General features: G+C 20.8%; 2 protein-coding genes across 2 annotated transcripts; one reads left to right on the forward strand and one right to left on the reverse strand.

Moving 5' to 3' along the window:
- On the reverse strand, positions 1 to 8,105 carry LOC127288271 (catalase-like). Its single transcript, XM_051315629.1, has 9 exons — positions 8,013 to 8,105; positions 6,493 to 6,636; positions 4,361 to 4,535; positions 3,026 to 3,167; positions 2,588 to 2,738; positions 2,272 to 2,451; positions 1,835 to 2,026; positions 1,169 to 1,405; positions 1 to 627 (listed from the first exon to the last, which is right to left on the reverse strand). The coding sequence occupies exons 2-9, from the start codon at positions 6,544 to 6,546 to the stop codon at positions 226 to 228; spliced, it is 1,533 nt and encodes a 510-aa protein (XP_051171586.1). The 5' UTR covers positions 6,547 to 6,636; positions 8,013 to 8,105; the 3' UTR covers positions 1 to 225.
- Positions 8,106 to 8,198: 93 nt separating this feature from the next.
- On the forward strand, positions 8,199 to 12,168 carry LOC127288272 (tRNA (guanine(10)-N2)-methyltransferase homolog). The gene is made up of 2 exons (XM_051315630.1): positions 8,199 to 8,976; positions 11,348 to 12,168. The coding sequence occupies exons 1-2, from the start codon at positions 8,409 to 8,411 to the stop codon at positions 12,019 to 12,021; spliced, it is 1,242 nt and encodes a 413-aa protein (XP_051171587.1). The 5' UTR covers positions 8,199 to 8,408; the 3' UTR covers positions 12,022 to 12,168.
- The last annotated feature ends 1,215 nt before the right edge of the window (positions 12,169 to 13,383 follow it).

Below are 13,383 nucleotides of genomic sequence, written 5' to 3' on the forward strand. Positions count from 1 at the left end.
TTTACAGAAAGTAAATAATATATATATTTATATCAATTATTATCGAATATTTTATAATCGATTATAAAACTAAACATGCATTGCAATTTAATAAATGCAATAAAATTGTAAATGTAACAGAGTAAATAAAAAGATTAAACAAAAACATTTATCTTTTAATCGACAAAATATTAATGATTTCAAAAAAAAAAAAAAAAAAAAACCTTGTAAATATTGCTCTTTTTTTTAAAGATTAGCCGATTTTCCAGACATATTAATTTGTTTTCCAACTTTTTTCAATCCCTCCGTCAATCGTTTACCAAGATCAGTGTCAACTTGAGTGAAATTTCTCACAGCACGTTCAACAATAAAGTTTGATGCGCCCTTCAAACTTCCAACCATATTATTCACCATTCGTGTCTTGGCATCGGCATCAAGAATATCTCTCCAGAATGTGGTTGCTTGTCCAAAATCGTCTTCATTTTCCGGCTCATGACGATCCACAACTCCGGAAACATTGAAAGGAGGATCTTTTACCACTGGACATTCTTGTGGACCGCTAAAGCTATTTGGAAAGTAATTTGGCGCACATCCTTGATTGTGAATTGGCATGAAACCATCACGTTGATAGTTCATTGCCGATATTGCCTGAAAAAAATAATTTTTCATGAATAACTTCTAAAAATCAATATAATTTTCATTGAGGCGAATTTTATTTATTCAAATTTATTATTTTATTGAATTTTCATTAAACCATTCATTAAACATTTTTAAAGAAAATTTACTTCACAGAATTTTTATTTAATAAAATTTTCATTTGTGCGAAATTGCAAAATTGACCGAAAAATCAATTTGAAAGAAAAATTTCGTCGCAATTTTTAAAATTAACAATTTTGGAACGCTCTTAGAGTCTGATTTATGAAAATTATTCTAATTAATCGTTTCGGCAAAATTTTTAAGATGAAATAAAAAGAATTTTTCAATTTTAAACAGATTTACCAAAAGATTTTATAAGATCAACTCATGAAATATAATAATTATTACGTCATATATTTAAAAGAATTTTTAATTTTCAAAAGATTTGCAATAATAATATTTGATTAAAATTGTTCATTAGTGAACCCGTTAAGATTAAACAAAAAAAAAGAAAGAAAAATTCAAATCGTAAATAAGAAAATAAAATAATTACTTTATATGGACAGTTAACAGCCAATTGAAGATGATTTGGTCCCAGGCGATGTCTGTGAGTGTCACCATAAGCGAAGAGACGACCTTGAAGCATTTTATCAGGACTGGGGCCAATGCCGGGCACAAAGTGGGCTGGATCAAATGCCATTTGTTCCACATCTTGGAAATAATTCGTTGGATTCTCATTTAAAACCATTTTACCCACTGGAATCAATGGAAATTCTTTGTGCGGCCAAACCTATTGCAAAAATTAAATTAAAAATTTCCATTAAATAATATTTATTCTTAATAAATATTCCAGAAATGATTAATAAGAATAATTATTATTAAATAACTAACAATAATAATAATAAAATAATTATTATGAATTAACGATATATTTAAAAAAGTGATTGTCCTGTCAAAACAAATTATGAAAATAAAAATACAAATGAATAATTTCTTTAAATTAAATTAATTTTTTTTTTTCAATATTTATGTTTGTTCTTACTTATCATTTTTTCATATAAATTACATTAATTTTTTATTATCTTAGTTTATATATATTTTTGTTTTTATTTAATTGTTACTTGACTTTAAAAAATTTATTTAATTAATTTTAATTATACTTTTATATAAATATAACTATAAATTTTTTAATTATATTCATCGCATTTATTTTAATTACCTTCGTTAAATCGAAGGGATTCCATTTAAAGATGTCAGCTTGATTTTGCGTCATTACTTGAATGTAAAATGTCCAAGATGGATTTTTGCCTTCGGCAATTGCATTATAAAGATCGCGAATAGAATAATCAGGATCAGATGCACTCAATTCACCAGCTTTTTCAGCGAGAAGATTCTTAATACCTTGATTAGTCTATTAATTAATAATATATTTAATTAGAAATCAATCGAATAATATCATTGCTCAAATAATTATAATAATACTAGTAATAATAATCATAATAATAATAATAAAATAATAATTATAATAATAGTAATTAAAAAAAGGAAGAACAGTCATTAAAAGTGTTAGAAAAAAGAAAATTATCATAATTAAATAAAATACCGTTCTTTTTTAGCTTGCAAATATAAGAGAATACTTTGGCAATTAGTAAATACCTTATAATGGAATTTACAGTAGACCATTTCATTTTTAGCGTTAAATAATTTAAATGTGTGAGAACCATAGCCATTCATGTGTCGATATCCATCGGGAATTCCACGATCAGCAAAAAGGAACATTACTTGATGGGTCGTCTCTGGACGGAGGGAAATAAAATCCCAAAACATATCCATGTCCTAAAATAATAATAATCTCAGTTATAATTAATTTTAAATAAATAATAATTATTATTTTCATACCAATAATGAAAAATATGTTGAAAAAAAAAGTTTTTTTAACTTGTTATATATTGACAATATTTTGAAAATGAACCTTCAAATGAGTTGCTGGATTTCTTTTTTGAGTATGAATGAAACTCGGGAAAAATAGAGGATCTTTAATGAAGAAAATTGGAGTGTTATTTCCAACCAGATCCCATATGCCTTCATCTGTATAAAATTTCACTGCAAATCCTCGTGGATCTCTTTAAAAAGAGAAAAAAAAATATATATGTACAATTAAATTTTCATTTCTTATTCCTTAGTCTTTTAGAAAAATATTTAAATATTCAAACAAACAAAAAATTAATAATAAAACATTTTCATAAAAATTATTTAACAATTTTAGTTTTTTCTTGAGAAGAAATTCAGTAAAATTAAACAAAATATAATTTTTTTTTAAATAACGGTATAGGTATCTCTAAATGGCATGCGGGCTTAAATAAATAAATGTAAACAATTTATTTAATTTCTTTTTTTTTGTTTTAATTACCTGGCAGTATCAGCTGAACCACTTTCACCTCCAACAGTTGAAAATCTCACAGCAATACGTGTTTTTTTTCCAATTTGAGAAAATACTTTTGCCTTGGAATATTTTGTGATATCGTTAGTCACCTCAAAGTAACCGAAAGCACCTAGGGTGTAATTAATTTTTAATTACAACTATTATAAATAATTTTATTTATTTTTCAAGATCTATATAATACAAAATAATTATAAAACTATTTAAGTTTTACGCTTTTGTTTATAAAATATTTATCCACGTCATTCCATTATATCGTTAAAGACATTTTTGATTTGAATAAAATATTTTTTTTCTCTTTGTACTCAAGGAAAAACGGTTAAATGATTTTTTTTCAAAATTTTTTTTTATCAAGCCCTTTACAAGATATGAATTTTTTAAAATTTTAGATTAAAAAAAATTAATCTTTCTGGATGTTCAGAACTTTCTTAAAAATGCATCAATTTAAAATAGGTTAAAAAAATAAAATTAATTGTAAATAAATAAGTATAAATAAAATTAAGTTTTTTTTTTTTTTTTTTTTTTTTGGTAAAATATGCAAAATTTTCTACGAAGTGTATTTGACACAACAAATATATTTCAATATATTTCATTTATTTCGTCTAAATTTTTTATTTAAATTTTGAATATTTCACCAAAAAAAAACCCCATGAATTTTGAGTTTTTTTTCGTTATTGTTTTTACCATGAAAATCAAATTTACAGTATATTTTTAATCTAATTTTTGTAATCAGAGCATAAAAATTCATAAATAATAGTATCAAAAAATAGTCGGAGGTATTTAAAAATAAATTAATAAATTTCGAAAATTTTAACAAAAAAAAACAAGATTTTTCCATGCAGTCTTGTGAATATTAAAATATCGTTAAATTGAAATTGACAACGATTCATAAATAATTGCTTATTTAAAATTTTGATTGGTTTTTTTCATGAAGTTTTTTTTTTTTTTTGGTTTTTGACCTTTGTAGCAAAGAATAAGAAATATCTATGTCATCAGATAAAAAACTTGATGTTTTTTAAAACAACAAGTAATGAAGATTTTATTCAGATAATAGGAATGTAATATTTATTGTGAGGACAATGTATAATTATATAATTATTTATTTTTATTTTATTATTATTGTTGTTTATTATAATTATGTTAATAATTAATATTCATCAAATATTTAAAATCGTAAATTAAAATTTTCTTTTTTCAATCAAATTAATGTATTTTTTTTTTTTTTTTTAATATAAATTTTTTTTATTTCTTCTATTTGTATCATACTTTTTGTTTTTAATAATTTTTAAACGTATTTTTAATTACCTGCTCCCTTAGCATGGACAACACGTTCAGGGATTCTTTCTCGGCCAAAATGAGACATTTCATCGAGATAAACAAAATCTTGTAAAAGTAAAGGCCCTCGTGGACCAACCGTGATGCTGGCAGTTTTTTTTCCAACCGGAGCTCCATTTCCTGCGACAAGAGTAGTTGGTTCTCCCTTAAAAAAAAAAAAAAGAAAAAAATTTTGTTAATAATAAAGTAATATTTTTACTGCTACAGTTTAATTTAAAAATTAAAATTGTGTATTATTATTATTAATTATTTAATGAAAATTAATTTTATTTATATTAAACAATAGTATAATATTATTAATTACATTAATGAATATAAATTATTTTTGTAAATAATATTAATAATTATAAATTTAATAATTGCAAATTGTCAAAAAAAAATTTCAACTAAATAACAACAAATTAAAGAAAAAATTTCAAAAATATTGAAAACGCAAAAAAAAAAAATTGCAAAATAATTTTTCATAACAAACAAAAAGAGAAAAATTGAAAACATTTCTATAAAAAGTATATTAATAAAATATTTATCAAAATGAAATATAAATTATTTCAATAATAATTCTCTAATTATCTAAAGTCACGCCACTTTCTTTTAAAAAAAAAACAACAATGTATATTTTATACACACATAAACCGATTATAAATTATCAACTAAAAGGTATAAAATCGTCTATCTAATAATATATATTATTTTAATTTCTAATCAATAAATGTCAATTAAGTTGTTTGGTGAAAGAAAAATAAAACTCTTAAAGCGCAAAAAAGATAAGATAATTTTCCTTCTCTTTTTAAAAAAAAAATATGAAAAAAATACGCCTAAATGAATTTTACAATTATGCAAAATTTAAAATAAATCAATTTTTTTTTCAATAGAACAATAGGAAATTTTTTTTTTCATAATTAAAACATTTTTTTGAATCTCATATTTACTCTATAATAATTGTCCTTGATTTATATGCAAAAATCCTGCAAATATTGTATAAATTGAAAATTCTCAATTGCTAATTATACGCCTTTCATGACTCAGCTCTAAATCAGATTTATCAAAACATTATAATAAAATGAAACGTAATACTATTTGCGTGTGGATTTTTTTTTTGTAAATTCGAATTTCAAATTCAAAAATCTGTATTTTTTTACTATCGATAATATCGATTATAGAATATTAAGAAAGAAATAAAAAATATATAATAGTAATTAAAAAATTGATATATTACATTTTAGATAATTAAAGAAAAAACTAATGAATTAAACATTATTTGCGAATTAATGAGAATATCAAAGAGAGAGAAAGAGAGAGGGTCAAAAGTCCAATTTGTAGAGAAGGTCACATACAACCTAGGTGCGGTGTATGTATCTTCTTGAATAAACTTTAACTTGACAATATTTTACATTGCTGATTAAAAATAAGTTAAAATACTTTCAAGAATATACATATATAGCAAAAGCAAATGTGCAAAATCTTGTAACATTTATCTTTCTTCTCAAATGACAATAAAAACTTTTGATAAGATAAACTTTTCTTTCTTTTTTTTTTTTTTTTTAAATAATTTTTCTAATAAAAGCTCCAATTTTCAAATTTATATTGAAAATTTTCCTACTAAATTAATAATTATTTTTCTAATCAGAAAATATAAAAAATACCATTTTTTTCATAAAAAAAAAAAAGTTTCTACCTCTCTCAAATCGAAATTAGTAGAATAATCGAGAATATTTTTAATATCAAAATTTGTTTTCTATTTATTATCAATTTAAATATTTTTATTCAATAGAATTATAAATATAAATTACAATTTTAAATTCTAAAATACTTTTCATTTTTATGATCGGAATAACTACAATGGAAAAAACTGATCTTTCTCAATTTATTTCAATTTTAGAAAAAGCAAATTCTAAATATTTATTCTCAAATTTCAATATTTTATTTACTTTTATTTTATTGGTAATAATAATGAAAACGTATTTTTTTATTTCATATCACAAAAAGAAAATATGCACACTTGTAATAAAAGGAAGCAGCATAAAAGCCGGTTCGGCAAGTTTTTTTTTTAAAAAAAAGAAAAAAAAATGCAGTATGATGAAGATGAAATATAATAAAATTACCTGAACGGATTTCTTGTATTTATTAAGCTGTTCAGCTGCTTGATCCCTCGACATATTGATAACTTTCAAGTTGAATCAATTACAAAGAAAAAAAAACAGTTTGAATAAAAAATAAATTCAATTATTGTGCGCTCTGCTTCTTTTCTGAAAGAAGTGAAAACAGTGAATGACAAACAATAACGATAAACTCTGGAGATCCGGTTGTAAATATACACATGAAACATTCTATTAACAAATGATTGGTTGAAATTTTTCAAGTAGGAGAAACGCGGTTCAACTTGAAACAATAAATTAATATTTTTAATTAAATTTGTTAATTGTATTATTATTTAATATTTAGTTAATAATTTACATATATATATATTCCAGATACGTTTTTTTTCTCTTGAAAATAGGTGAAAAAATGAATTATTTGCCGAAAATTGAACATAAATTTTGGATAAATTGAAAATTAATTAAAACAAAAATCTATAATAAATGGAAATTCAAATAATTTGGAACATAAATCAATTAAAATTTAGATAAATTAAAATTCGGAAAATTTCAAAAAATCGATTAATTTTTAAATAAATCTGAAATTTCGTTAATTTTAAGTTTCAATTGAATTCAATTTGCATTGAATTAAAAAATTTTTATTGTTTTAATCAATAAAAATTAGAAAAATTGATTAAAAATTTTAATTTAATTAAATTTTTAATCGATTAAAATTTAAATAGATATGAAAATTTTTGAATAAATGAAATTTTCTATTCAATTGAATTGATTATTGATTAGAATTGAAATGAATTTAAATTTTAATCAATTTTTCAATTAATTTAAATTAAAATTTTTATTGAAATTAAGTTTAAAAATAATTTTTAAATCGATGACAATTTTTATGATAAATTGCAACATGGGTCATTTTTTTGGAAAATGATGAAAATTTGTAACTTTTGTATTCTTTAAATTAATAATATAAGGTCAGAAATTTTTAAGAAACATTTCTTTTATAATAAATTATTTTTCAAACATTACTAATCAATATAATTTGACATTGTAAATAATCAATTATTTTTTAAATCATATTACAAAAAATAATATCACATTTTTGACAATTATAAAATTATATAATATTAAAATTTAATTTTTAATTACATAAATTATAATATTTTTAAATGATAGAATAAATTGTAATAAATTTATATGTATAAATCACTTGGAATAAATTTTTGCAATAAACTTTTTCGAGTGTCAAATATTATTTTGTCAACATATAATTATATTAATTATTAATATATACATTATATATATATTGTTTTTTATTTTGAAACTGAATTTTGTTTATTTTATAATTTTTGATTTTAACTTTTAAAAACTCTTTTTGAAATTTGAAAATGCGAAAATCAGAGAATTAACATAACCTCAATATTTAAGTCGCCGCGATAAGTAAATAAAACCAAAGTATTGTAATAATTAAAAATAATTATGCAACATAGATAAAATAAGAATTAATGTAAAATTCAATTAAAAACACTAAATACTTTTTTTCACTTTTTGTTTTTGCAATTTTGCACTTCTCACTTTTTTTTGACAATTTTACAAATGCAAACTTCTTTCAACAGTGGTACCAACACTAGAATAGAAAACTCTCATCTCTCTATAGTAATTCTAGAGAAATTTATGTAACTCATATTGTCATCCATGTTGAATCATATGTCAAAAAAGCACAGTCAAACCTAACCTCAATTTCTCTGTAAACAAATATACACATTTCTGATGGAAACATACAGAGAGTTGATTAATTTTCATTTTTTTTATAAAACTAGTAAATAAAAAATTAAGTCCCTCAAATCTAGTCTATTACAATATAATTTAGAATATTCAGTGAATGTGATTTTTATTTATTTTTTTTCTTCCCGCGCCTCCTAAGAATAAAAATGGATACAAAGTGGAAAAAATATTTATTTTGGTTTGCTCATGAGCACGTGGATTTTCGTATTGCCGAAATGGAATCAATTTTAGATATGTTTAAAATAACATCGAGAACAATATTAAAACCAAAGGAACATCCATTTTGGATTGTTGAATTACCATCAATAAATTGTGTTTATCAAATTGCCAGCCGTTCTGTATCGCTTCGTTATTGTCTTGAATTATGGGCAATGTCAAAAGATATTGAAACCCTTCATAGTTGTTTAAAATCTTATACCAATGAAAATATTGAACATTATCGTAAACAATCGTTTAAAATAAATGTTAAAACATTTTGTAAACATTTTTCACAAAAGGATAAAGTTGGAAAAATAGAATTATTTAATTATTTACCATTAGAGGGTTCAGTGAAATTAAATAATCCCGAATTGAATTTATATTATTTTGAATATTATGGTTTAGATCCAAATTGCATTCCACAAAAACCATTTCATTTATTTTTTGGACGATGGATCATCGATGGACAAAGGGATTTAATACAGAAATTTTCATTAAAAACACGCAAATTTATAGGTAATTACACAATGTTTTTGTTTTTATTATGTACTTAAATTTTTGACGAAAAAAATATGTGAAGGACAATTTTTCTCAATTGATAAAACCTCGAAATAGACGATTTTTTCGATTATTCTACTTTTAAAAAAAATCGTCTTATTTCAATTTATTTTTAGTGTAAAATGCAACTAATCACCTTTTTTTTGAATTAAAAAAGCATTTCTTCATTTAAAAATTTTAATTAATTTCAATTGTTACATATTAAATAAATGAGAAAATATTTTCAATTAATTTATTCGATATTTGAAGGTAATTTTAATTCTATTTGATTCTAAATTTAATAATAATTTTTATTTAACATTCCTGAGTTTCTATATTAATTTAGAGGACGAAAAATTTGTTTGTTTTTTTTTCTCTGTATAAAAGAAAAAATTTTGTCACAAAATAATTTTCAAGATTTGAACTATTTTTTTCAGCATTTTTATTGTTTCCTGTAATTCTTTTTTTTTTATCAAGAATCTGTAAAATTCAATTGAAAACAACTTTTTATTAACAATATTATTAAGAGAATGTCCATGAAAATTGATATGGTGATAAAAAAATATTGTTCAATGTCAATAATAAAATTTGCTTTAACTTTTCTAATAATGCGTAAAATAAAATAATAATTGTGTGAAATATTTCAATTTTAGTTCGTATTGTTTTTTTTTCGAAAAAAATTAATTTAAATTTGTGAAAAATAAAATTCATAAATAAGAATTATTATCAAACGTTTTTGAAAGTAACTATGTAAAGATTAAAAAAAATAAAATAATACAGTTAAATAAACATGAATTTAGAAAAATATTAAATCAAAAATATTAATAAGTAATATGTACCTAATTAATAAATTAATACAAAAAGGGTTGCCACTAAAAAAAAAATTACCTAACAAATTATATTTTTAAAATAATTAAATTTTGAGGCGATTTTAAATTAAAATTTTTTTGTAAATTCATACTCCTGAATTTTTTTAAAACCAATTTCAGACAATGAATTAAAAAAAATTTGTTTTTAAAATTTTTTTAAATAATTAAATTTTTGAGAAACTTTTAAAATATTACCTATTAAAAATTATTGATTTAACGAAAAATTTTGGATAAATATTTATAAATACATAAATTTTCGAATAGTTGCTGTTATATTAAGATTTTTAGAATTAATTAATTTTCAGAAGATTCGAAATTGGAATTTTTTAAAAATTTTAATTGTTAAAGATTTTTTTTACAAATTTTTGACAATAATTAAGTTTTAGAGAATTTTTAATTAAAAAGTTTTGCAAATAATTGAAACATCCAAGAATTTTTGTTAAAAATTTTTTAATTTATTCAATTTTCGTAGTTTAACAGTTAAATTTTTTATTAATTAAATTGTAAAAGATTTTCATTTGCAAATTTGGAAAATATTTATAACTATATATGAAAAACTTTATAAATATAAATTTGTTGTAAAAACTTAATTCGATATTTGAAAATAATTTATATTTCGAAGAGCTGCAATTAAATTTTTTAATAATATAATTTTTAAATTTTTGAAAAATTTATAATATAATTTTTTTACAAATAAATAAATTTTGTGGAAATTAAAATTAATGTGTTAAAGGCAATAATTTTAATTGGTAATAATTGATTCAGTAATTAAATTATTGAGAAAGTTTATTGAAATTTTTGAAAATGGTAAAATTTGCAATGAGTCTTGATTTTTTATATTTTTAAAAGATTTAAAAAAAAAAATTTCGAAAATAATTCAATTACTGAAGAATTTATTCAAAATTATGAAATAATAAATTTTTTTTACTAATTTATTTAATTATAATAATAATAATAATAATAATTATTATTATTATTATTATTATTATTATTATTATTATTATTATTATATTTAATTTTTAATAATTTATTCAAAATTATAAAATAATAAAAAAAATTTTAATAATAAATTAAATTACATATATTTTTGAAAATAATTGAATTTTCAAATATATTGAATGAAAAGAATTGTTAGTAATTGAAATTTCACAAAATTTGATTAAAAGCTTTTAAAGTAATTGATTTATTAAAACTTTTGAAAATCTATAATTGAATATTTTTTTTTTAGACTTTGAATTGTTCATTATACAATATGCTTAATTTAATTTTCATTTTATCGAATTTTTATTTTTCACAATTTTCTTTTAATAGAATTCACATTTAATAGAAAAGAACAAAAATCGAAAATGTCAGGGTAAAACACAAAATATTGTTCGGAAGTTAGAAAAAATTCTAATAAAAAATTTTGTGACAAACCGAAAATATTAATTACCACCTTTAAGTTAACAAATTAATAAATACAAAAAAAACTATTGTAACAGGAAATACCTCAATGGATCCACAATTGTCATTGATGATGGCAAATCAAGCACAAGTACAAAATGGAGATTTAGTCCTTGATCCTTTTGTTGGCACTGGATCTCTTCTAATAGCCGCATCACAATTTGGTGGCTATACACTAGGAACTGATATAGATTATTTAATGCTACACGGTCGTACGCGACCAAGTCGAATATCACAAAAATCACGTGATATTGATGAAAATGTTGCGGCCAATATGAATCAATATGGAATAACATCGTATTTTGTTGATGTTGTTGTTGCTGATTTTTCATGTCAACTTTGGCGCGATACACTTTCATTAGATGCAATAATCACTGATCCACCATATGGTGTACGTGAATCAACAGAACGTGTTGGTTCAACAAAAACGGGTTCAACAATTGAGGCACATCAAATTGAAACGCATATACCGTCAAAAGTTGTTTATGATTTAAATGAAATATTTCAAGATTTATTAAATTTTTCCGCAAAACATTTGAAAATAAATGGACGTCTTGTTTGTTGGTTTCCATTATTTACTGAGGATCATTCTGAGGAATTTGTACCGACAAATTCATGTCTTCAGCTGCTGGCAAGCTCGGAGCAAATACTTAGCGCAAATACAAGTAGATTGTTATTAACTTATCGAAAAGTACGTGAACCACAATTGTGAATTATTGTTTTCTTTTTTAATTCTTTATAAATATATTTACAAACATTATACATTTATAAACTAGGACATTTTTTGATATTGTAATACAATCGAATTTTTACATTTTTAGACTGGTTTTGTAATTTAAATAAAGAAAATCAACTCGAATTTTTTTTTTTTTTTTTTTTTTTTTCATTAATAATCCAATAGACAATAAGAATGAATTTTCTTTTCAGGGATTCGACTTTTTTCACTTATTTAAAATTTTATTAACTAAGTATTTCAACTATTTTGACAAATTTTTCACTTTTTCGGACTTTTTTTTAATGATTTGATTAATTTGCGGATGTAATATTTCGAAAAATAATTGAATTTATTATTTATTTATAACTTGAATTTATCAAAATTTTTCTTCGTTTCAAAAAACAATTAAGGCCAATTTTTAAAAATCTAAATTTAAATTAGTTGAAGTATTTATTGATTAATATTGTAATTGATCTAAATTTTAATTTAAATTTCAAATTATTCAACTTTCAATCAATTTTTCTAATTTTTATTGATTAAAACAAATTTATTTATTGAAAATTTTAATCCAATGCAAATTCAATCAATCGAAACTTAAAATTAAGGAAATTTCAATTTATTTAAAAAATTAATCGATTTAAGTTTGAAATTATCAGAATTTTAATTTATTCAAATTTTAATTTATTTAACTATCAAATTTACTGAATTTCAATTTAAGTTTCAAATTATTGGAATTTAAATTTATACAAATTTTAATTAATTTAAGTTTCCGTTCATCTAAAATTAAATTTACATAAAATTTAAACTATAAATGCTTGAATAATTGATGAATTTTTTTTTTTAATAAATTAAAAAAATTTTTAATAGATACAAATTAGTTATTTTGCACGTTAATTGGTTTTCTTTTAAATACTGATAAATTATTGTAAAATTCAATTATTTTGTAATTTTATTATTTTTAAAATTCATTTATTGTTTAAATTTCATGATTTATAAAATTCAAATATTTTTTTTTCCAAATTTTGTTTATTTATTTTTTGAATTCAATACAAGAATTTATTTTTTATCTTTTTCAAATTTGTTTATAAAATATAAAAACTAATTAAAGATACAAAATGTTTAAATATGAATAATAACGAAATAATTGAAAAACAATAATTTAAGTTTTGAAAATAAAAGAATTTACAAAATAATTGAACTCAAATGTAAATAAGTAACAAGTTAAAGATTTTTTTACAAAAACTGATTAAATTAAATTGATTTTTATAATATTTAATTTAAATAAAAATATCCTAATTCAATCTTAAGATAATAAATCACTAATAAAGAAATTTCTTTTAAAAAAAAACATTTTTTAAA

This window comes from Leptopilina boulardi, unplaced genomic scaffold (genome assembly GCF_019393585.1).
Source record: "Leptopilina boulardi isolate dan_hultmark-lab unplaced genomic scaffold, ZJU_Lbou_2.1 LbouV2_384, whole genome shotgun sequence".
NCBI lineage: Eukaryota > Metazoa > Arthropoda > Insecta > Hymenoptera > Figitidae > Leptopilina > Leptopilina boulardi.